Raw genomic sequence first — 26,033 nt, 5'->3', positions numbered from 1 at the left:
AGCAGAAGATGGGCAGAATTTGAACAAGGAGGAATAGTTGCAACTCCTTCTCTTATACAGAGAGGCAGCTTGGGGAGATGGTAAACCAGAGGGATCTTAATTCAGAATGTCTTGGTTCAAATTCTGTTCTCTGTAACTTACTCTCTGAATCATGGGCCACTCACTTGATAGGAATCTGGCTCAATTTTCTTCTCACAGGGTGATGACAAGGATTCGTCACACTTAGTAAATGTAAGCTATGCCCAAACTATTAATAACACAGCAAAACCGTATTGGTGATAGGATATTTCAGGATTATCTTGAATAGATGAATTCAGGATATGAAGTGAAAAAAAAAATGGATCATAAAGAATAAACATCCTGGGAGGTGAAAAGAGGATCCAAGTAATGTACTCATCAGGAGACTCTAATATCGTGGTCCTTTCCACTAGACTCTTTCTTGACAACTTCATTAACTCCCATCAGCATGCCACAGAGCCAAGCACATTGTAATGACAATTAATATAATGGTAACAATGGCTTACTAATTAATCAAACCTGGGCATGGAAAGCTGGGTGGCTCAGTTTGTTGAACATCCAACTCTTGATTTCAGCTCAGGTCATGATCCCAGGGTCGTGGGATTGAGCCTGGTATCAGGCTTTGTGCTGAGTTTGGAAACTGCATGGGAGTCTCCCTCTCCCTGACCCTCTTTTTAAAAAAAATTTTTTTTAGATGGGTAAAAATTTTTCTAAACTTTTTCTGTATAAATTCATAATCCCCACAAAAAATCTTAGTATTTATTTTCCCTATTTTCAAGGTAGGGAAACAGAATGCTCAGAAATTTGTTATTTGCTTATGCATACAGGCTAAACATTTGTAGAATATGGTTAACTGGATGGCTCCCATAATTCAACCTCTAGCAGAAATCTCTTCTGTAAACTGAGTTTCTAATTTTCAACTTCTGGATGGATATTTTTCAAGCTTAAAATTGAAAATGTCCATACTTAATGTAGCTTTCACCCTCATTTTTTTAAGGGGTTAACAGAAAATGGTCTCTCCTTCTCTACTACCATAATTTTCTTCCTTTCTTTGGCACTTGCCACATTATGCCTTCAGCTGCCCTGTATTGGGTGACACAGACCAATGTGGAGTCAGCCACCTTGAGACAAGTGAATGCAGTCTTTTTCCCCCCATGGTGGGCCACTGTGGAGCAGACACTGGGGTAAAGAATACTTGTAGCAGAACATAGGCTGGCTTCTCAGAGTTCTGTTTGGCTGGGTTATATTAAAAGGGATTTTCTGTCTGCTTCTATTGTATGAAGGAACTGAAGTAGTGACCAATGTAGATAGTGCAAAGGACTCAAGTCCTTGGATTCAGCAGAATCCTGAAATGAAACTGTATGAAGAGTATCATAATGTAGATATATTGCAAAGCTTTCTATTTCAAACGATCTGAAGGTTTTCCCAGATGTTTCTGGGTTAGGTATATGTATTTGAGGTTTCAGATATAAAAAACTAGTTCTCCCTCTAATTACACTTCTTAGCTAACTTCATTACTAACAATGCCAGGTCCATATTTAAGTCTCAGGGGTGCTGGGAAACAGTGAAATGGGATTCATAAAAAACTTTTTCTGGATGAGAAAAAGAGAATGAATCAACAGAGGAGAGGCGCAGAGAGGCCGAGAGGTGGGGGGGGGGGTTGGTGGGGGGACTGGAGGGGGAGGTGAGGGGAGGGGGGAGGGGGGGAGAGAGAGAATGAATCTCAAGCCCAGAGCCTGCCACCAGGCTTGATCCCATGACCTGAGCCAAATTCAAGAGTCAGACGCTCAAGCAACTGAGCAACCCAGGGGCCCCCGTAACAATTTTCTATTAAGATAGAATACCTCAGTAAAAAAGTTAGCCATATCATGGATGTTGCATGTGTGTATTTCTTCTATAGCATCTAAGCTTTTTATTAGGGGTAAATAACTCACACCTATGCTCTTATGTGACTAATACAAAGTGATGGCACTGATGTGTAAAGCTACAAACTAAAAATGTTTCTGCATAGATACACTAGTTGAAAAATGTGCGTTAAGAGAAATTATTTAGGGACAGAATATACAGTTTTAAAATAACAGAATGTTTGAGAAAGCCTAAATGAGAGACAGAGGGTAAGAAGAAGATGAGAAGCCAAAGCAGTAGTTGGGTGGGGGGGGGAATCAGTCATGTCCAAGGACAATTAGAAGCAATGAAAGGTTTCCTTACACCCTCCCCTTCTCTCTGCTGAATCCTTTGGGGATTGACAGCTCCCTCCCCAACTCTGTATGGTTCTGTTGGGACTTCCAATCACTATACACTGCCTGTGGTCACAGGGATGGATGGGACTCAAGCTGTGAATATCTATATTCTTTGCCAAACAGAGAGCATCCCCTTATACTAAGAGAAAAAGCCCAATACACAGAAAGAAGCCGATGGAGGAGATGGGGAGATGACAAAATTTGTTAGTTTATGGATTCCTTTCAAACTAAGAATACACATTTGCCTGTTCTTCCTAGTTCTATTAGCCAATGAATTCTCTTTTTGCTAAAGCAAGTATGACTTGGGGTTTTGTCACCTGTAACAAACATCATGGTTAATATAATAAACAATGACCACAGGTGTTACATATGTTACTATGAAGTCAAGGCAATTACAAAAAGATGGAGTCAAGAGACTGAAAAGAGAAAAACAATCTTTCGACTTTTAATCTTTATCAGTGATCTCTGAAAGTATAATTTCATCTTACTACTGAGGATAAAATCTGGTTTTCAAGTGATTTATTAAACCTCTAGAACTGGAGTAATTTTTGCAAACTTTTCCTCCATCTTTACCATTCCCCTCTCCACCACACATACACTCCACCATTTCTAGATCAGTTTTATTCACAAAAATAAGTTCCCAGTACTATAACCCATCTAAATTAATGTTAATAAATAAAGCTATGAGCTATATAAGAAATTTAACTTTTGTTCAGTCTAATTATTCAGTTCAAGGACTAGGAAAGTAGTTCTGCCTTACAAACCTATTTTTCTTTTAGAAGGTACTTAACATAAAGCTTACATATGGCAAATACACATTCTTTGAACCCAAAGCATCACTGGAAATTATCCTGATAGAACAAATATTAGTGAATTAATGTAGAGTATCAAATATCTTCAGTTGATATTTGTTAGAATAGTACCCTAAATATAATAGACAATTCATCTCCATGTAAGCTTCAACAACATGGAGACTAGAAATCTTATAGGAGAAACAAAAATACATTCAAGAACATTTAGAGAAACTATTTTTCTCAGCAGGGACTGTCATGGTGAAGGAAGAGCTGACCCAAAAGTAGGCTAATGTGCAAATTTAATAAATCCTTCACATACAATACTTTCTAGCTTGGATCTAAATCTAGATTCGTGGGCATATTATGTTTGTGCTTTCCAAGTGAGAATTAATCCCACCCTTCCCTTTTATTTCAATGACTGATGACCTTCTTGAGCCATCCCCTTGGAATATTACAGTTTGGTGTATGTTTATTTTCTGGCCCTTAGCACCCGGGTTATGTACTTTTAGCAGAGAAAACTCCATCTGAGAGCCAGGGAGTATGCTTCTTTCTCTTTGTTACAATTGTTACATTAAGAAATTACAAAGTTTGATTGAATTTTTTAACACATTGCAGCAAGTACTTGTTAAAGGAGGAGGTTCCTGGGTACTAAGAGCATCTATTTGAAGACATACAATGTCTGAATTTCAAATGCCTAATTTTCTATTAGAACAACACCTAGTTAGGTTGGACATGACTCACCCAAACAAATTGAGAGGAAAGAATAGAAGACAACAACCAGAAACATTCTCCAACATTTATTCTTGGCAATCCTTCTTGTTTTTATTAGATCTATCTGTGATCATCTAAGGACCACTTTTCTTTTTTTAACCTTGCCCGGAAATATTTCATTTTTAAATAGCTTAAGATACAAAGTGGTAGCATTGTACCCCTAGAAGACCTGAACCAGGTCATGAAAGGCTGACTCGGCTATGGAATTAGAAAGCAGGATCTGTTATGCACTTTGAAATTTAAAAAAAAATTGACGATTTAAAAATGTCATGTGCTATTTTATTAAAGATATATACACTACAGATAAAGTAAACTTTTTATCAACCAGTATATCAAGAGCTAAGTATTCTCAAAGTGAGGTCCTCTCAATACCTTCCTAATAGAGTGAAATATGGTAAAATAATGAAAAATGTATTAGCTTAGAAAATAAAACATTGTACATATAGGCCTATCCACAAAATGTAAAACTAGGTTAAATCAAACAAATGATTAGTGCCAAAGAATTTTACCTTATCAGAATTGGATAAAGCTATTTTGTGCTAACTTTGAAAGGTCTCCAAGGCAAATTGTTGAAGGAAAGATGTAGAAAAATATACATATATGGAAATTTAAGTGCAAAGAAAACAATGGATAAAATACTCCCAGATTCTTACCCATGTGTCTGTGGTTCTACCAAATGAAGTGATTAGACACAGGAATTGGCGATAGAAAGTTGACCCTGTACAGTTTTTTTTTTTGCATTATATTCAATCATTCACATTGAAATTTTAAACAATTTTTAAAAGTACTTGAGAGCGTGCATGCAAGCACACGCACACAAGTGAGGGAGGCTCAGAGAGAGAAGGAGACAGAATCTGAAGCAAGCTCCAGGCTGTGAACTGTCAGCACAGAGCCTGATGGGGGGCTTGAACCCATGAAGTGTGAGATCATGACCTGACATGAAGTTGGACACTTAATCAACTGAGCCATCCAGGCGCCCCCTGAAATTTTATTTTCTTATGATTTTGGTAATTATTATAATTTTTAACCAATATCAGACTTTAGCCACATAATTATCTTATTTACCTATAAATACATACCTCATGGCAACTTTTATAAAAGATTCTAATACTTTATAAAGTTTAGTTCCTCCAAGGAATATGCAGATATGTAAATAGTCTTTAAAAATCTTATTACAGGCTACATCTCCTTCATATTTTGTACTTCCCCAAGGGCCTGGTATAGTGTTCTATTTAACAGTCAAGATTGTTGATTGACTAGCAAAAATTAGGGGGAAAAAAAGCCTGCTGTGTTCTTTAAAAACAATGTGAGGAGGCTTTTAAAATGAAAACAAAAAAAAAATTACAGATTTTAAAACTTAATTTTTAAGATAAAAAACTCCTGATGGGGATTAAGGAGGGTACTTGTGATGAGCAAGGGGTGATATCAAGTGATGAATCACTAAATTCTACACCTGACACTAACATTACACTCTAGGTTAACTGGAATATAAATAAAAACTTTACAAAAGTAGAAGAAACAAAAACACAGTAACAAAAAGATCATCAACTGCCAAAGAAGAGTGGAAACAGAAGCCGCAGTGGCAGCTCCTACATTTATTCATCCACTTAACAAGTAATGATTGAGCGCTTACTCTGGACAGAGCATGGTTGAAGGCACTACAGATTCAATGATGAACAAGTCGAAGTTTCTGCTGTCATGGACCATGCACACGGAGATCAAACACCAAAATAGTACTGAAGATCCAAGAAGCCAAGAAAAAGGGCAACAGGATGGCATGATGGGTTACTAGCTTGGTGGAGGCTGGATCAGACCCGTGCTGGGCCTGGCTGTGAAGTGAGGTAGAGTTCCAAAGTACTCAACTGTGGCATAATGAGAACTTCAGGGGAACTGTGAACGCCAATGGCCTCCTCATTGAGGCCAGCATATAAAAGGCAGACATTGCTGGCCCTGTGGTCCTCTGACTCAACTCATCCCTCACTCTGTTCAAGTGACCACTGAAATGCAGGTCTTTGTGAGAGCAAGGTAGGCAACAAGGATATGCATAGTCACTACCATGGTTCCCTGCTCTTCTAGAAGATCTGCCCTGCTGGTTTGCTGGGTCAGTGATAGAAATTAAGGAGAAAGAAACCTTAAGCCAAATCCCTGTTATTCTTATCAGTCTCTGAATTTAGATCATTTGTGATCTCACAATTCATCAAGATAGACACATTTTTCATTATCTGATTTTCATTTGAAATTCATTTCATGAGACTTTGAATAGAAGTTATTAGGCAAGGTCAAAATCAAGAGATGTCCAGGATACAACAGTTTTTGTTTTTGTTTTTGTTTTAGTCCTGATATATTTTTTAAATGGAGTGGAAAAGCAGGATTACAAAAATTTTGATTTATTTAAAAGAGTTATATGTAACAAATGAATCCTTTTAGCACATAAATAGATCTTATGTGTATTTTGAAATACAAATATCAGAAGTCTCAGTTTGATCACTTTCATTCACGTTGACCTTCACCTTTCAAATGAGGCACCCCAAAATGTCTGGTTCACATTAACTCTCATTCCACTTACAAAGCCTATGCATATCCATTGATACTCTTCTTAGTGATACTCTAAGTTATGCCAAATATTCAGAAATGCTCCAAATGTTGCCTTCTGAAGCCATTCTCAGTAAAAGAAAATGTTAAGTTTTGACTTTACTAAGGAAATTCTAGAAATCAGAGTAGTCTAAAGAAATGAATTGATCCAGTACTCTTTGAATTACTGGGTCCCACACACAAAACCATGGACTAGAAGACTCTTGAAAACTTTCTAAAAATACAGATTACCAGGCACTGCCGACCAGAATTTTTAAGTTTATTTATTTAGAGGGGGCGAGGGGCACAGAGAGGGGGCCAGAGAATCCCAAGCAGGCTCCATGCTGTGTGAAGCCTATTCCAAGGCTCCACCTCATAACCATGAGCTCATGAGTGGAGAGACATGAAGAGTCAGTCACCAGTCACCCGACTGAGCCACCCAGGCACCCCAGGAATTTTAATTCAACACATAGCAGTTGAATACCAGGCAACTCTGTCTTTTAAAACTCTCCACTAATTTTGATGAAAGAACAGGTTTGGTAACCATTATGTTTGACTAAAAGCTCTTCTATATACGTTGTTTTAGCTGGCCTTTTGTTCTAGTTACATTTTAGTATATCCTTCTGGTCTTGTTTTCCTAAGCATACATCTTTTGTAACATAGTCACAATAATACTAGGACTCTTGTTTTTGTAAAGTTGAAATGTACCAATTTTTAAGATTTTTAAAAAATCTAAGATATTGGATTCTCAAAATGGTAACGTATACAAATAGTTTACTGAAGTATTACATTTATAATTCAAAAACAGAACAGTGGTATCAATTTCCAATAAACAATGTAACTAAAACCTTTAGGTTGGAATTTTTTACATTAATAAAAACTTTGAAAATTATGCTTTTGAGAATTGCGTCTTGATGTTAGCTAAGTCTAGCAACTCCAAGAAGCTTTATAAACAAAATGGAAGGTAGAGAATTCCAACTGCTTTTTTGTATTATAGGTGAAAAACTTTTTGGCCTGACTTTAATAACTTTAAAAACAATTTAATTTAAAAACACTATAATTCATGAACTTGAGAAAGTGGTTGGTGGTCTTTTACAGAAGTTCTGAAGTGGGACATTTAAGGAATTCTATGTGGAGAATGATCTGACCTACTAAAGAGGCCATGAGGGAAGTGACTGAGTCTGATTTTCTTTCTTTGTAGGATTATCCATTCCACATTTTTACATGTGAATAACCACTTTTCCATTTTATTACTATCTGTTTAAATACCATTTGTTAAATTGAATTTCATTCCTCAACAACTATTAAAAAACAATGTTTTTTTGGTTACCGTTGGTAACCATTACCATTGGTAAATGGTTACTATTAGTTACCAGTACCAGGGTGAGTAGTATCTTAAAATCAATCTGTCAACAAATGAAAAGACAACCTATCAAACAGGAGAAAATATCTGCAAATTATATAGCTGATAAGGAGTTAATATCCAAAATATATAAAGAACTCATACAACTCAATAGCAAGCAATCTGATTAAAAAATGGGCAGAGGACTCTCAACAATAGCCAAATTATGGAAAGAGCCTAAATGTCCATCAACTGATGAATGGATAAAGAAATTGTGGTTTATATACACAATGGAATACTACGTGGCAATGAGAAAAAAATTAAATATGGCCTTTTAAAATTTTTTTTCAACGTTTATTTATTTTTGGGACAGAGAGAGACAGAGCATAAACGGGGGAGGGGAAGAGAGAGAGGGAGACACAGAATCGGAAACAGGCTCCAGGCTCTGAGCCATCAGCCCAGAGCCCGACGCGGGGCTCAAACTCACGGACCGCGAGATCGTGACCTGGCTGAAGTCAGATGCTTAACCGACTGCGCCACCCAGGTGCCCCGAAATATGGCCTTTTGTAGCAACGTGGATGGAACTGGAGAGTGTGATGCTAAGTGAAATAAGCCATACAGAGAAAGACAGATACCATATGGTTTCACTCTTATGTGGATCCTGAGAAACTTAACAGGAACCCATGGGGGAGGGGGAGGAAAAAAGAAAAAAAAAAAAAAAAAGAGGTTAGAGTGGGAGACAGCCAAAGCATAAGAGACTGTTAAAAACTGAGAACAAACTGAGGGTTGATGGGGGGTGGGAGGGAGGAGAGGGTGGGTGATGGGTATTGAGGAGGGCACCTTTTGGGATGAGCACTGGGTGTTGTATGGAAACCAATTTGTCAATAAATTTCATATATAAAAAAATAAAATATTAACTAATAAAGCTCACTCATCATGAAACAGAAAGAAAAATAAAAAATAAAAAATAAAAAATGGGAGGATCTAAACAGGTATTTTTCCAAAGAGGAAGACAGAATGCTAACATATTCATGAAAATGTATTCAACATCCCTAGTCATTAGGGAAAAGCAAATCAAAACCACAGTGAGATAACACCTCACTCCTGTTTTAATGGTTATTATCAAAAAGATAAGAAATGTCAAATGTTCGTGAGGTTGTGGAGAAAAGGGAACCCTCATCAACAGTTTGAGGTAATGTAAATTACTTCAGCCATTACGGAAAGCAGTATGGGGTTCCTCAAAAAATTAAAAACTTAACTACCATGTGATCCAGCAATCCCACTTCTGGGTATTTATTCAAAGAAAATGTAAACACTCACTTGAAAAGATAGATGTACCCCATTTTTACTGCAGCATTATTTGCAATAGCCAAGATACAAAAGCAACCTAAAGGGGCTCCTGGGTAGCTCAGTCAGTTAAGCCTCCGATGTCAGCTCAGGTCATGATCTCAGGGTTTGTGAGTTCAAGCCTCGCATCAGGCTCTGTGCTGACAGAGCCTGGAGCCTGTTTCAGTTTCTGTGTCTCCCTCTCTCTCTGCCTCTCCCCTGCTCGCACTCTGTCTCTCTGTCTCTCTCTCAAAAATAAATAAACGTTAAAAAAAAATAACCTAAGTGTCTAGTAATGGATGAATGGGTAAAGAAAAGGATATAAAATTTTTATATATTTAGTGGAATATCATACACTCTTAAAAAATGAGATCTTGCCCTTTGTGACAATTTGGATGGACCTTGAGGGCATTATGTTAAGTAAATAAATCAGAGAAAGGCCCAATGCCATACAGTCTGACTTCTATGTGGAATCTCCACAAACAACCAAACAAAGTCACAGATAGAGAACAGAGTGGTGATTGTCAGAGATGGGGGTAAGGACCAGGTAAAGGGGGCCAAAAAGTACAAACTTCAGTGATAAAATAAGTCATAGGGATATAAAGTACAGCAGTGACCATAGTTATGGTGACTACAGTTAACCATAGAGTTTGGACATTTGAATGTTACTAAGGAAATGTATCTGAAAAGTTCTTAACAAAAAGAAAAAAGTTCTATGTGTGGTGATGATTGTCAACCAGACTTGTGATGACCATTTCACATTATGTATTATTGAATCATTCTGTTGGATACCTGAAACTATTATGTCAATTATACCTCAAAGAAAAATACTAACACACACATCCCATTCTCAAAGATGCTGTCTCAAGTCCAAATTCTAATTTTAAAAGCTACCCAGGTAGTTCTAATGTGCAGTCAAGGTTGAGAACCACTGATCTAGAGGGAGACAGATACACATAGAAGATTCAAAGGACTTCAGAGGTCAGTGGCCCAGGTTCAGTATGTAACTTCAGGATGTCAGGGACCCCGGCTCCCTGTCATCTTTCATCTTGTTGCTCTCCCATGACCTACACTGTCCAGATCATCTCACTGAGCCAGCTCTGGCCAGCATGTCCATATTCTAGCCAGAGGGTGGAAAAGGACAAACAGTGGGCCCTCACTCAATGATAAAACCTCTAACAAGTTGCACCTACAACTTTCCCTTTCATTGCATTTGTCAAGACCTAAATACACTTGATCACCCCTAGGTAAGAGGTGGGAAAATGTAGTTTCTATTTCTGGATAGCATCTGCTCAGTCAAAAAAAAAAATCACAAATTGTATCACCATAGGAAAAGGAAAGAAGAAGGGTTATCGAGAAATAACACATAGTTTCTTCCTCAGGAGGTTAAAATTCTACTGTAGTAGGTTAGGCTGTGAGTAATTAAAGGGGAAATAGAGATTACCAGTAGAGTTTCTGGATATGCATGAATAAAGCTGATCTTACTTGCCGATTTTCTCTCCACTACAATTTCAGGATGATGATTCCAAATATTCCAGTGTTAACTATTAATGAAAACTGTTAGCCCCCAACACAGCCCCAAGATACCACTTCACTTTCAAGGAATAGGAAATGGAAGGGAAAGTAGGAGTCCAGGCAACAAGGATTCCGTCCCAAATTCCAGACGGTTTTTCTTTCTTATCCACCTGCCAACATGATAAATATGTGAGGTACTTTTCCTATATTGTCTCTTCAGTGCCAAGTTTAATTTTAATGCCAATATATTCTGTGAAAGGCATCTCCTGGACTCTCTGAAGATGTGTGTGGGAGATTTTGGTCTTGAGAGCTAATTTCAGCACGTCTTAAGTGTGGTTAACAGAAGCCAAAGACCAAACTGAGGATATTTAAGGTGATGTATCTTTTAAGATAATGGCAGCCAAGAATGGGAGCAATTGGCTGCAACCAGAGCCCATTTTTTACCAAATAAACCATGATGGGTAAGAAAGAGCCTGGTATAGAACCACACAGGTAGAAATGCACTGATACTATTATCAAATAATAGTATCCCCAAAAGAACTCTCTTTCTCATAGGACAAGGGGCATCTGATTTTTTTTTCAACATAAATCAACGTCTGTGAACATTTTATCTCATTTTTAAATATATGTATCTATTTTCAAAAAAAAATAATTTTTATTTATTTTTGAGACAGAGACAGCAGGCATGAGGGAGGGGCAGAGAGAGGATGAGAGAGAGAGAGAGAGAGAGAGAGAGAGAGAGAGAGAGAATCTGAAGCAGGCCCCAGGCTCTGAGCTGTCAGCACAGAGCCTGATGTGGGGCTCAAACTCACCAACCTTGAGATCATAACCTGAGCTAAAGTAGGACTCTCAAGTGACTGAGCCACCCAGGCGCCCCTAAATACATGTATATTTTTTAAATACAAAGTGGAGTAGTAGAGAAATCGGGCAGAGTGCTTGAGCCAAGTGATTGAAGTTTACATCAGCTGCAATGGCACAAATAGATATCAGGTGCCTAATGTTTGCCAAAGGACACAGGGTCACTGCTGGGTTATTATTGGCCAAAAAACAAGGAAATCATAATCTAAATCTAATCATGAAAAACATCAGTTTTCTTCAAATGTCAAGCCACACAGAACACCCATATTCTGTAATTTCTAATGCATGTAAATAGTCTTGTTCAGCAGTCTAGAGAGCTTGTCTCTTCTAATTACTCTTCTTTTTCAGATATTTCTGAGTTATTCTGGGCCATTAATGTCATCCTCTTTATATATCCATTTTCTTAATCCTGATACAGAATCCAGATGGGACCCAAAGACTCCATATGATCCTTTATTAAAATTTTTTTTCAACTTTTATTTATTTTTGGGACAGAGAGAGAGAGAGAGAGCATGAACGGGGGAGGGGCAGAGAGAGAGGGAGACACAGAATCGGAAGCAGGCTCCAGGCTCTGAGCCATCAGCCCAGAGCCTGACGCGGGGCTCGAACTCACAGACCACGAGATCGTGACCCGGCTGAAGTCGGACGCTTAACCGACTGCGCCACCCAGGCGCCCCTGATCCTTTTTTTAACCGACATCCCAGGACCCACCTCATCCCATGTAGGAATCTTGCATAGCAACACCTTCCCAAGTTCCTCTCTCACCAAGAGAACATTGTTGGAAGTTGCAAGTTCATAATTAATTGTGGGTATTGCTCAAAGCATATCAGATGTCTGAATGGAGAAATGGAAAAGGTCCTGGGATATAGGGGAGCAGTGTCTAAAAGAGCTAATCTTGGCTATCCTAGGAGAAGGGAAGAAAAAAATCAGTGGAAGTCAAACTTGTTAAGAACACTAGAGATACAGAAGCAAACGTTTGCATGTTCTAAAACCATAGAACATTTGGAGGAGAAAAAAAGGACAACTGACCCAGGACATGACATTTACCTGAGAATCTGCCATAGCTTCCTCTTCTTTCATTCAGTTTCTTCCTCGGGTGAGATTATCTGGAGGAGTCACACATGCATCTTGAGAAACACCTTTGAAGGCTCAGGCACTGACCTTCACCTACTCTCACCACTTCTGCAGGCAGAAGAGACATGAACTACAAAAAAGCCAACCCATCCCTGTCCTTTGCTGCAGGAGAGACTCAGGAGCAATGAGCTCCTACACAGAGACCAAACTTGAAGCTTCTCCTTCCCTGTCTTCAAGGGCTCTCTTCTCCCACAGATGCCCAAAAATTCAGCTACAGAATGGACATTGTGTGGTGATCTGCCTGTCCTACTAGACACATGCAGAGCAAACCCTGTTACCCAAACCCTGAGTGAAGGTGGAACTCAACTCTCATAAATACACTCAGGAGCCCTCATACTTAACCCTGGCCTCACCTTAGAATCACCTGGAGCACTTAGTTAAAACCACACTGATGTTCCCACCCAGACCAACTGACAGAACCTGTGGGTGAGGGAACAGGTGCTGATGGTTCTTAAAACCATGTACGATCCTAGTTGGAAGTGTGGGCTTCTCCAGCTTATAAAGCTCTACCATACATAAAAATCAATCAGATAAATGTTAATTAAATTCACTGTGGTGACTTTTTTTGCAATATATACAAATACTGAATCATTATATTATATACATAAAACTAATATACTGCTATATGCAAATTATATCTCAATTAAGAAATATCACCTTGAGATAAACAAATAAAATACAAAGAGAAGAATTAGTCAGGATCAAATCCTCCCTGGAGCTCTTAACCCTAGCCCAGAATGTGACCTGGATTATTTGAAAAATATGACTCTTCTAGGAAGGCCAAGCCAATGAAAATAACACTTAGAAGAGATTCTAGGTCATATATATATATATATATATATATATATATATATATATATTTTTTTTTTTTTCTCTGCTCAAGATCTAGGTTACACTTCAAGAAGAGGAGCTAATCCTTAAGAAATTAAAAAAAGAATAAATGAGGGGCACCTAGCTACCTCAGTCTGTAGAGAATGCAACTTTTGGGGTTGTAGGTCTGAGACCCATGTTGGGTGTAGAGATTACTTAAAAATGAAATCTTTAAAACAAACAAACATAAATAAATAAATGTGGTTAATATGAGGAGAAAAGACCTCTTAAATTACTTTCTAATGGTCTAGGCAGTAATAGCTTCCCTGTTTACAGAATTTTCTGGGGCAGGAACAGGGGGACAGAAACATGAGGCTAGGGCACTCAGCTATGTTCTCATTGGAGTTTTGCAGCAGATAAGAAACACATTTAAGATCACTAATGATTCCCTTAAGTACAAGGTTTGAATGAAGATCTAACTTCACACGCACAAAATCTTTTCCAATGATAGCACAAATAGGATGTTTTAAAAGACCAAGAGTTTTTCCATCGAATCCAATCATTTAAGTATGATTGAACATTTGAACGCCTACTGCACCCCAAATTTCAGTTGAAAGACTTCACAGTACCGTCCCCTCATGTCCAGATGCCTCCACCTGCACCTCTTTGCAGTGCACCCGTGAAATACACCACCAAGACTTCAAAACATGCATTTTTCATCCAGATGTTTTAATTGCTTGCAGGCCCTATCACTGACTATTAACACTGATGATTGAAGAAAGGCATTACTTTTCAGGGTGAAAGTCAAATTTAGATTTTTTTTTGGTCTCTTTTCATTTTGGTCTTATTTCATTTTATTCTGTACTATCTTTTGACAGGAAAATGAAACAAAAGGAAAAGGAAGTTTATACACATTTTATTTTAAGTTACAGTTTATATGAGCATCAAACATGAGTGTTTTATTTAATTCTTTGGGTTGATACCTTTCTGGTTTCCTGAAATATAATATCCATTAATCCCTGTTTGCAGACACCTTGAAATATTTATTGAATAATACAATACAGATTCTAAAACATAATCTTCTTTTATGAATACTGGCACAATTTCACCCAGCTCTGTGGAAGATTTAAGAAAAATGGCAGGGCAAGATCAGACATTGTTTACATCTCACCTCCAGCAAGATATAACTTTACTCTTGGCTGACCTTTAAGCAAAAGCAATGGTTATGTAACCAAGTAAGCTAAAAACTAAACAGGAAAAGTCACAGAGCCGGGAATGAACTACAAACTTACACTATTTGTTAAACTGAGATTTTTATCATGTTGCTCAAAGAAACACTAAAGTTTTCCAAATGGAAATATGTGACCGAGATTTTATCTTTGCGCTGAATGTATACATAAATATTTCAGTATTTAAAAGAAGTTATTTGGGACTCTAAAATGCATTGCAGTATTTCATAACGGTAAGCAGTATTACTGACAAAAATGAAAGTTTTGAATGAACTGCATTCTGTCTTCATGCAAACATTGGTTATAAGTAATGTTCATGCTACATTGTTCCTAAAACATACATTCTGAGGTGGTTCTTAAGCAGATTTATCTTTGTAAAGTTTTAAGTACAGCTTTATCAAAGGGCAGAAGAATAACTTCTTAAAATCTCTTTTTAGCTTTATTATTTGCAGCATATAATCAAGTTAATAGTGGCTACGTTTTATGTTAAATAGGGAAAAAACACAACATTCTTGCCAAAGAGCAAAAAGAAATTATAAATAAATAAATAGCACAACCTAGAAATATTCTACGGTTTTGAAAGAACTTATTTTTAGTAATACATAAATAAATTTAGCAAATTAAAGCACCTTTTTGATATCCCCATAATTGAGTATCTTTAACTTTTTTGTGGAACCGAATAGTCACCTAACAAATTTTATATTTTATATGCAATAGGATCTTTAATAAATCTATTTTAAAATTTTTAAATTTTAAATCATTTAAACAATGAAGCCATAGCATGAAATGATTTTAAAGGAATATGAAAAAAAGCTGGATAGTAGGAAGTAAAACAAGCATTGAAAATGACCTGAATAACATGTTGGGTGCTAGATATTTGCGGAAGAATAGGACACAGATTGCTTACAGTCTAATTGGTGAGATGCAGACAAGAGATAACAATTAAAATATAGTGAGATAAGTAGTTTAACAGAGGAAATCCTCTCCAAGTACCTTGTAGGGGCACCTAAGTGAGTCTTGGCAGAAGAATGGTTATTGGAGAAGAATTCTTGTTTAAGGATAAACAATAAGCTGAAGGGAATATAATTCATTATCAAAATAAAAGTGATAGGACTAGAGTATCGGACATCAGAAGGTGAAGGGAGAGGCTGAAGAGGGAGGCAGATCTAGAAGAGCCCTGTAGCTATGTAATGAGCTGAAAACATCTTCTTTTAGAAGATGTTTCAGAAGAAACAGACCAACAACCACACCAAAGTGTTTTTGAACAGGGTACTGGCACGATTGTGTCACCTCTCGGGGATGATCTTTCTGGTTGCATTTGGAGAATGAATGGAAGGAGTGCAAGATCAAAATCAAGAAGAGTCAGGATTGGGAGCTGTATTAGGGCTCTTCAGAGAAACAGGACTAATAGGATATAGAAATTTACGTAAGAGGAGATTTATTAAAGGAATTCTTTCACAGGGCTATGGAGGCCAAGAAGTCCCACAATCTGCTGCTCGCAAGATGGAGAAACAGGAAAGCAGGTGGTATAAATCAGTCCTCATTTGAAGACCTGAGAACTGGTGGGGCAGGGAGTGTTGAGACATGAGAACCCAGAGGCACAGTGATTATGGGTAGGATCACTGGTGTAAGTCCCAGAGTCTGAAAGTCTGAGAACCAGGGACTCCAATGTCAGAGGGCAGAAGATGGGTGTCCTGGCTCAAGAACTGAGAGAGAGAGAGAGAGAGAGAGAGAGAGAGAGAGAGAGAGAGAATTTACCCTTCTGCCACCTTTTATGTTCCACTCAGGCCCTTAATGGATTGGATGGTAGCCATCCAATGAAGATAGAGCTCTTCACTCAGTCTACTGAATCCAATGCTAATCTCCTCCAGAAACACTCTTACAGACACACTCAGAAATCATATTTTACCAGCTCTCTGGGATCCCTAAGCCCTGTCAAGTTCAGATATAAAATTAACAATCACAAGAGCCTATGGCATTAATCCACGCAGGCAATATAACAGCACTGGGTAAGGAGGGAAGAATATGGATTTCTGAGCTACTTAGGAAGTATTGTATTAATTGTGCTCGGTAGGGGAAAGCAAAATGGCCATCGCCTTCACTGAAATAGGAACATGGAAAGAAAATCAAGTCTGGGGAGGGAAGATGATAAATGCAATTTTAGACATGCTGCCTTTCCTTTGAAAAACGTGGCTATGGATGTCAAAAGTAATTGGATACATGGGAAAGTCTGGATAGACATTATGGAGTTTAGACATATAAATGAGATAAAAAATTGTCATCTTTCCCAAATATACATATGCAATTGAAAGAATACCAACATCTAAATGCATTACATATAATATTTTTACTAAAGAAATAATATTTTAATCAGAAAGGTAAATGATGATGTGACCAGAATACCCTTTTGGGAGAGGATTTGGAAGGTGTCAATGATATTAAAAAAAAAAAAAAGATTAGAGAGAGCAAGTGGGTGAGGAGAGAGAGAGAGAGAGAGAGAGAGAGAGAAAATGAGAGAGAGAGAATCTTAAGCAGGTTCCATGCTCAGCACAAAGTCCTACGCAGGGCTCAATCCCAGGACCCTGGGACATGGCCTGAACTGAAATCAATAGTCAGGCACTCATCCAACTAAGCCACACAGGTGCCCCGTGGTATCCAGTTCTATTTTTCAAAAAAAGGAATACAATAGGATTAGACTGAGGAAGAACAAGGTAATAGGGTAAGTCCAGGGTTTGCCCTTCAGTAAACACACAAGACCTGGCAACAGTTTTGAGGTTGATCTTGCATTTCATTTTTCTGTTTGTTTGTTTTTGTGTGTGGAGTCAGCTGGTTTTGGTAAGATCACTCCGCTTTTACAGATTGTAAGGCAATTTGTATTAAAAACTGGCTGTAACTATCTGTTTCCCGTGGAGGAAAGATCCATAAATTACAGCTCAGGTTATTTGTCAGTTATGTAGTTTAAAAATTCCTTGGCAGATAGGATTAAAGTGTGAGAATTGATCCTGAACTCCAGCTGAGGGACTTGTGAAATTATAAAGATAATATGTTCGCTACAACATCTCCTGCTGCCCAATTTAAAGGTACTGGGTAGGAGGTCAGTGGAAAGGAAAGACAGTTGGATGGCACTATTTGAAATGCTTTAAATAAATGTTTTGTAAGAGACTAACATATTGTGTAAAGGAATGATTTTTTTTTTTTTTTTTTTTTTTTTTTGGCTAAGCAGAATCTTCATCCAACTGTGTGATTTATGAATGAGAGATTTCATTTAGAGTCTTGGGTCTGTCTTCTGGTCAATCTAGTTTTTAGCAAAGCATTCTTCTTCATGGTATAATTTTTAATGCATGGTCTAGTGTTTTTTTAAATGACTAATAATAAAGGCTTTATATTTTCTTCCTACTTTTTCCTCAACAAAATATTCTGGGATCTAATAATTCTCACATGGAGAAACTTGCTTACAATCTTCTGCAGGACTAATTTTATGGGCATATTTTCAGCTCAGAAGCAGTGCTAACATCTTCTAGATCCCAAGGTTGTTATACTATAAGTTGGCTGGATGAACCAGAACAAAAAACAAAAAAAAAAAAAAAAAAAAACCCACGACATCTCTGAGTTTTCCTTGGAACAGCCAGGTTCTGGAACCAGATGGTTAAATACACACAAAAGCTGAAGTTGCTTGATTGATTTGTTCCAGAAGGGTTTTAAGTACTTAAAAAGATACAGAGAAAAATGCATAGCATAGCAAAATGTGAAGCAAAATAAAAATCATTTCCAACCTGCAGGAGGAATGAAAGAAAAAGACCGTGATGGAAGAAAAGAAGAAGGAACCAGAAATGAGGGCAGGACACAAGATACATCCACTTGCAAAAGATGAACTCAAAATGGGCTCTAAGCTTGTAATATCCAGGGAAAAACTGTATTTAATTATGAGGTTGACAGTATCTATGAGGAAAAAATGAAGCATTAGTGAAGTCTGCCAAGTTTTGATTTGCAATCTGAGAAGAGATGGGATCCTTTATAAAGGAATGAACAATAAGTTCCCATCATTACAGGAAACATAGCAAGGAGTTTCCCTCACCATGTCTAATGATATCCCTCATAGAAGCAGGGGGCACAGTGCCTATGTTGTAAGAGACATCTCAGGAGGGGGACAGAATTAGGTGTCAAATGACCAATACGACTCCTAGTCAGGAAACTATATCACTATAGTTTATTGAAAAATAGATGGTAATAAACAGTCTGGAATGCAAAATTTTTATGTTGTCATTTGTTTTCTAGCTTAACAGACAGGAATGGCCAAAGTTACAAATCCCTTGAAATTTAAGGATGCTGGAGTGGAAAGCGTGCAGGATTAGAGTGAAAGCCTGAGTTTGAGCTCCGTGCCACTTCTAACGGTATGATTTGGCTGTGTCAGGTCATGGGTGACCCTAGTGAGACCCAGTTTTCACATCTGCAGGAAGGGGCTAATAATACCAATTCAGGAAGTTTTTTTTCAAGACCAAGCAAAATAACACTCATGAACATCTTTTCATTACATTATCTGAAGTATTCTTTCCTGTCTTTATATTATCCGAAAGATCCTTTATCTAGATTTTGAAGATGTATTTCAAGTATATTGCAACTTGTTTTGTAACATATACAGCCACGTGATAATTTATGTGAGTACACAGTTATATATATATGAACAGGGGCCTACTGAAAGATAGTTTAATTGTTATTATTAATAATAATGCCCACAATTATTTGAGCTCCTAGAATGTGAAAATCAACTAGAAAATGCTTGATGAGAACAAGTAATATTATTCTACTTACTTTATAACTTGTGAAGTTAAAGAAATACAGTTACTGAGCTGGGGTAGGAAAGGTGAAGTTTTTCAAAAGAGAAGAGGGCAAAACTGAAAGAAATTCTATGATGGACAGGGAAAAATGTAAATACAGAAAACGTCTGTTACACAATAAAATTAGACCCTTTTAAGTTATTGGTACTTGTTGATACCAGGTGTAGAATTCCTTTACAAGAACATTTTGGAAGACCAATTTTAAAAACCTATGCTTGGTATCTGGTAGAAGTTTTCAGGTAATTTGTAGAGCATCCCATCTGTAATGTTCAAAACCCCAGCGAGTCCATCGCATGCTTCTATGTCTAACGTCCACCATTGAGAGGGCCAGGCAGCACCACAGTTTTGTACCAAGGTCCCCCAGTGACTAATGTAAGCTTTAGGGTGACAGTAAAAATCATCAAGCATGACCAGTTCTGGTCATGTTGTTGTTGTATATATTTTAAGAAGAATTCTTTTTTTGTGTGTCAAATTAGAAAGTTAGCTTTTAACTTTCTAATTTTAAGTGATCCCAAATAAAAATTCATCTTTATATAGATTAACAACTGCTTATTAGAACAAACACCATTTGCTTTGTTTATTTATTTATTTTTTTATCATATTGTAGTCCAAGAAAGGAGAGAAGTAGAAATAAAGATCTACCTTGCTTTCTGTCCAGGCTTTATGAAAATCCAAAGAGACAACCAAATAGAATGTTGAATAATAAAAATCACTGAAGATGCTAAAAAGCACTAAGACATTATTATGTTACCTAGATCAGCAAGTGGGCCCATGACTTTATAATAGGCTGAATTAATCGTATTAGTTTGCTAGGAGTGCCTTAGCAGAGTACCACAGACTTAAAATAACAGAAATTAGATTTCTCACAATTCTGGAGGCTAGAAGTCCAAGATCAGGATGTTATCAGGGCTGGGTTTCTTCTCAGGCTGCTCTTATGATTTGCAGATGGCTGTCCTCTCCCTGTGTCTTCATATGGTCCTCACTCTGTGACTGTCAGTGTCCTATTTCCTCTTCATATAAGGACACAAGTAATACTGAATTAGAGCTCACCCTAATAACCTCATTTCAATGTAACTGCCTTTTTGTTTTCAACTTAATTGCCTTTATAAAGACCTTATTTCCAAATACAGCCACATTTGGGGGTACTAGGGGGTTAGGACTTCAAATATGAATTTGGGGAGAGGGAACACAAGATAGTAACATTAATAAAGTATAAACATAAAGAAAAAATGGTACCATATGTTGTAGCTTAAATATTAAAAAATAAACGTTAAAGATAGTATTGTAAATATAACATAGTAAATATGTATCACTGATAATTTAATAATTTTATTGATTCATGATCTTAAAATGCTGATCATTTTGCTTTTATGTTACAGTTGTAAAAGCTGGCTGCACAGGAGATTGGTTTTGTATCCCTCCCAGCATCACCCAACCATCTTTATGTGTTTATTGCTAGGAGCTGAGAAGCAAAAGGGAAAGAATGTACAGACCCTAAGGATTTAATACCTAATTGCAGCAACAGTGTGGATGTTTAAAAGAGAAAGAAGAATAAATAACAATACAAGTTTGCATGTCCTAAATTCCAAATGGAAGATTATCTAGCTTTCTGATTCTGAGGTTGTAACTGCCAGCGCTGTGTTGATTTCTAAAGGATTTCAAGAGAAAACTAACATTATTTAAATATGCATATAATTAGTGGAATAGAATTTCAGAAGAAAGAACAATAGTGATACACCTTTTTAAGGCCCCTAATTTTAAATTGCTTCCATTTCATTTGCTTTTGAATGACAGAGAAACAGAATGTTAAAAAATTTCCCAATTATTTAAAAGTTCTATTATTTGGGGCCCATTCAATTGAAGTTTGTTATATTAAGGAAATAATAATTAGATAAAATGATTTTTTTAACTTAGTTGACGTGAATTCAGTAAATACATCGTCACTACCAAAGAGAAAGCAGGGCTGAATTATTGTGACTAACGGAATCAAATTTAATGTCTTTTTATTGGCATAAAGATTTGGCCTAAATCTACTCCCTATTTCACTATCAAAAGTGGAAGGGACATTCATTTTGTTCTATGTGTACAACTATAAACAGAAGTCTCTGATGGGGTGGATAAAAAATACAAGAACACCTTATAATGGTCACAGTATTAAAGTATTTGATTTTGTGGGTAGAGGAACTTAGAGGAACTAAGTTAGATTTCCTGTTAGCATTTTAGTACAGTAAATGTAAATAACGTATTGGCCTTAAGCATATAGTTGTAAGCATACAGGGAAGCGGTGCTGGGTAAGGACTCAATGCTCAAGCTCTGGAATCCAAGCCCCTAGACGTGACCCCCCCTAACTTACTACTTGCACGTTCTTGGGCAAATTACGTTTTCTTCCTAATGCCTTAGTTTTATCATCTATAAATCAGGATAATAATGGTACCTACCTCATAAAATAACCATGAGGATTTAAGTTAGGGAATACATGAGGAAAATGCTTGGCACACAATTAACAATAAATGCTAGTTATTATTGGTAGTTCATAACTTAGAATATATGTTACATTTTGCTTACAGTTTTTAAGCAATGATTTAAGCTGTTAAGCAAAAACCTCATCAGCACATTAGAATAATCTGAGGATTTTTTTTCTTAAGTTCTACTATCTAGCATTACCCACTAGAGACTTTGGTTAAATTGTTCTCAGGTGAGACCCAGACATCTGTAAGCTTTAAATGTTCTCCAAGTAATTCTAACATGTAGTCAGCTTTGAAAAGATTTGGTCCAAATGAGCTATGCAGATATGTAGCACCAGACAGCTCTAGAGAAGCCTTTCCAAACTGTATTCTGCATTACCATGGTCCACCAAAATGTTTCCTAAAACAAAAACATTTAAAAGTAACTTAGGGGCGCCTGGATAGCTCAGTCGGTTAAGTGTCCAACTCTTGATTTCAGCTCAGATCATGGTCTCACGGTTCGTGAGATTGAACCCCACACTGGGCTCCATGCTCACCTCGGAGACTGCCTGGGATTCTGTCTCTCTCCCTCTCTCTCTCTCTCTCTGTCCCTCCCCTGTTCATACTCCCTCTCAAAAAATTAAATAAATTTATAAACTAAATAAATGAAAGTAACTTGAAAGCAATAGATCCAGAGTCAACTAAACTTGATGATATATATATCTCTTGAAGATTCATTTATCACATTAGCATTTAGAAGATCTGGGAAGTCCTTCTTTAAGTAAATTTGTTTATTGCTGATGAAGCCAGATTTCCTTGCAATTTTTTGTGATAAGGAAACATGTTATGAGGAATATTTAACTTATGGCTCTGTCACATTGTATTGCCAACTATCACTACTATTTGCTACAATATCAATTAATTAGTAATTATGTGATTGATATAATATTTATTAACATCTGGTAGTTCCAGTCCCTGTTCACGCTATTTGGAGTTAAAATAAAAAGGCATTGGGTTTGGCCATTATAATCACCTGTGGAGTCTTTTTTTTTTTTTTTTTCAATTACAGGTACCTCACCTTCACATCAGACCTGCTATTCAAGGAGAGTAGAACTGCCAAGGTGCATTCTTTTTTTTTTTTAATTTTTTAATGTTTATTTATGTTCAAATGAGAGACAGAGTGTGAGTAGGGGAGGGACAGAGAGAGGAGACACAGAATCCAAAGCAGGATCCAGGCTCCGAGCTGTCAGTACAGAGCCTGATGTGGGGCTCAAACTCGCGAACTGTGAGATCGTGACCTTAGCCGAAGTTAGACGTTCAACTGACCGAGCCACCCAGGCACCCCGAACCAAGGTGCATTTTTACCTTGTCACTGGGATTCTGAAAATGAGCTGGATTTGGAAATCACTGATCCATAGCCTAACCTTTCATATTAAACCAATCTAGTTCCAATCTATTTTGCAAGTATCAACAAAGAAAACACAGCTGGAAATTGTGGACCAACTCTGGAAAAAGGACACAGACAAAAAAGAAGAAGTAGGACAGCACTACGGAGATGCAGTGGAGCTAAGCCACGTGCATGTGTGAGGCATACGTGGGTGCCTGTGTGTGTGTGTGTGTGTGTGTGCGTGTGTGCGTGTATGATGAGATTGTTGACACTGGCTGGAGAGAGAGCAGAAAAAGAGGTACACTTCAGATCCATCATGGGCTGAGGGGGAGGGGGAACGGAATTCTATCCTTCATCAGAGAGTGACAACAAACACTTCCTGTTCCTTAGCTAAAGGTGCTGAGGGGAGTAAAAGAGGAGGAAACAGTGCAAGAGGAATGTGGGCACTACAGACTTGGGAAGTGAATGGTTTAGGACAATGTACTTCACGCTTGTTCTGATGGCAGAGGAGTTAGGGATCATTTCGCTTTTTGAGGAACAATATAAAATAGTGATATAAAAGGATATATACACATATTTCCAGTTCCACACATATATACCAATTCCTGGTAGAAAGAGGTGATGGAGTGCAAGATAAAGACAAAGGAAAGAGTTTTTGAGAATGTTACTGTGTTTCTTTGAAAACAGCTCTATTAAAGGGATCCTGAATATGTACGATCTCCTTACATGTAGAATAAAAAAAAAAGTCCATCTTAAAGAAACAGAGACTATAATGGAGGTTGCCAGGGGTTGCGGGGGGGTGAGGTGAGGGAAATTGGGAGATGTTGCTCAATGGCTACAAACTTCCAGTCATAAGATGAATAAGTTCTGGGGATTTAATGTACAGCATGGTGATTACAGTTAACAATACTGTATTATATACTTGAAAGATGCTAACAGAGTAGATCTTACCAAAAAAATTATAATTGAGGTATGGATGCATTAACTAACTTCATTATGGTCATCATTCTGATATATAAAATATACTATGTATATGTATATATACACAATATATTATACACCTTAAACTTACACTATACATTATGTTATATATCAGTTGTATCTCAATAAAGCTGCCAAGGGAAAGGTGGGATCTTGCTGGGTCCCAGTTTTTATATTTTGGGCATTCCTTAGAGGTTTGACTTTTAGGTGATATGCTTAATTTCATACCAGATTAAGACATTATTTTCTATACTTGAACCAGAGAAATGCTCCACCTTATTATTGGAACTTTGAGGGAAAAAAGGTACCCATTGTCTGAGTATTAGGTGTATGGTCCTAAGAATACAACCTCAACATTAGAGAGACATGGTAGGTACAAAACAGATAGTGGAATTTCTATTCTGGGGGGAAAATGTGTATATAAGACTGTATTTTTAGGAAGAAAACCAGATTTGTATGATATTACTTGTAACTTTCAAAATTCACTTATGAAGTTGTGAAACAAAAATTAATTTTAACCTCGATCTCTAAAACATATAGTATCAGAACTACTCAAATTGGTTTAGGGATGCTGCCCCATACTTCTGCAGAAATGACATAGCTGTCATTTTGTGGTTTACAATCAAACAGGCTTTGGGGCTGCTCACAGTGGGCTACTCCCTACCAGAAAAAGAATTTCAGGCAACACTGTGCCTGGGTTAGGAGCAGAGTCTTAAAGTCGTGGGTAGCTCATGGAATACAAATGCTACAAAATTGTTAGGTCTTGAGAGCTGAGAAATGGCAGAGATTAGGTGAGGGTTTATTTGAGAAGATTCTCTGACCTCAAGTGATGTGACTTGCTTTCTTTGAAAGCTTCTACCTAGAACAAGTGTATAGCAAAGTGGACAGGGGCTGGGATTTATAGCTGCAAATCAGTTGGAGTATGAAAGTGTTCCACCTCTGTGTTCAGTATAAGCTTTTCATCAGCAAGCAGAACACAACTTGAAGGACAAGTCTTGTTCCTCTTCAAAGTTGAAGAAGAAAGAAATTATAGCCAAGATTCATTAAGCCACCTTGGACTTCTCTGTAACCCAAAAGGATCTCTCCAATTATCTCTGTGACTACCTTGGCCACACACCAAAACCAAGTTTGAATGATGAATCTCAGGGTCAAAATGCCAGAAAGAATCTGATGGGCCAGAAGGGAATTCCAGTCTCTAATAGCTCAGGATAAGTTCATTCTCCAATCTTCAAATAGAATTCTCTGAAACCCTAGAGCAGGCCCAGTTTTGGATTGAAGTCTGAATGTCTTGATTTACTTTCATTATGCAAGAGTGCATCATAATGAAATTCCCTATAAGCAACTGGCTACTTGCCCTAGCATTTAGTAGACATAAATCACAAATGAAGTAAATCCAGTAATGACATAAACTGCATATGGAAAAACATTTTTAAATTGTTATTTCAGGGATGAGGAGAGCTGAGGGGTAACAGAGAAGCTGTGGGGACATGACAAGTGTGGAAGAAACAAGAGGGGGTTTAGGAGACTGTGCAGTGAGCTCTGAATCAGGGCGCATTTCATGTTCTCAAAGAGATACAAATGAAGATTGAATCTCCATTAAGGCTTTGGCTTGAGCCAATGTACGACACACAATTTTGGAGCTTGTCTCTAGGTAATAGAAGACTCCCTGAGTCCCATTTACTTTGGACAAGCACTGGGTTAGGTAGATGCTTCACATGTATTACTCGACATCCTTTTCAGAACAACTTTATGAAACAGAGATGACTGTAGCATATGTT

At 37.4% G+C, this 26,033-nt stretch overlaps 1 protein-coding gene across 1 annotated transcript in view; it reads left to right on the top strand.

Annotated features, from left to right (window-relative positions):
• Nucleotides 1-23,474, top strand: part of LOC125153916 (uncharacterized) — a 49,870-nt gene extending 26,396 nt beyond the window's left edge. Inside the window, exons 4-5 of the mRNA XM_047837402.1 lie at nucleotides 22,957-23,008; nucleotides 23,334-23,474. Coding sequence (XP_047693358.1) covers nucleotides 22,957-23,008; nucleotides 23,334-23,474 — 193 coding nt within the window. The remainder of the gene's footprint in view (nucleotides 1-22,956; nucleotides 23,009-23,333) is intronic.
• The last annotated feature ends 2,559 nt before the right edge of the window (nucleotides 23,475-26,033 follow it).

Source organism: Prionailurus viverrinus, chromosome A2 (assembly GCF_022837055.1).
Source record: "Prionailurus viverrinus isolate Anna chromosome A2, UM_Priviv_1.0, whole genome shotgun sequence".
Classification (NCBI taxonomy): domain Eukaryota; kingdom Metazoa; phylum Chordata; class Mammalia; order Carnivora; family Felidae; genus Prionailurus; species Prionailurus viverrinus.
This window is presented reverse-complemented; position numbering and strand designations above follow the sequence as displayed.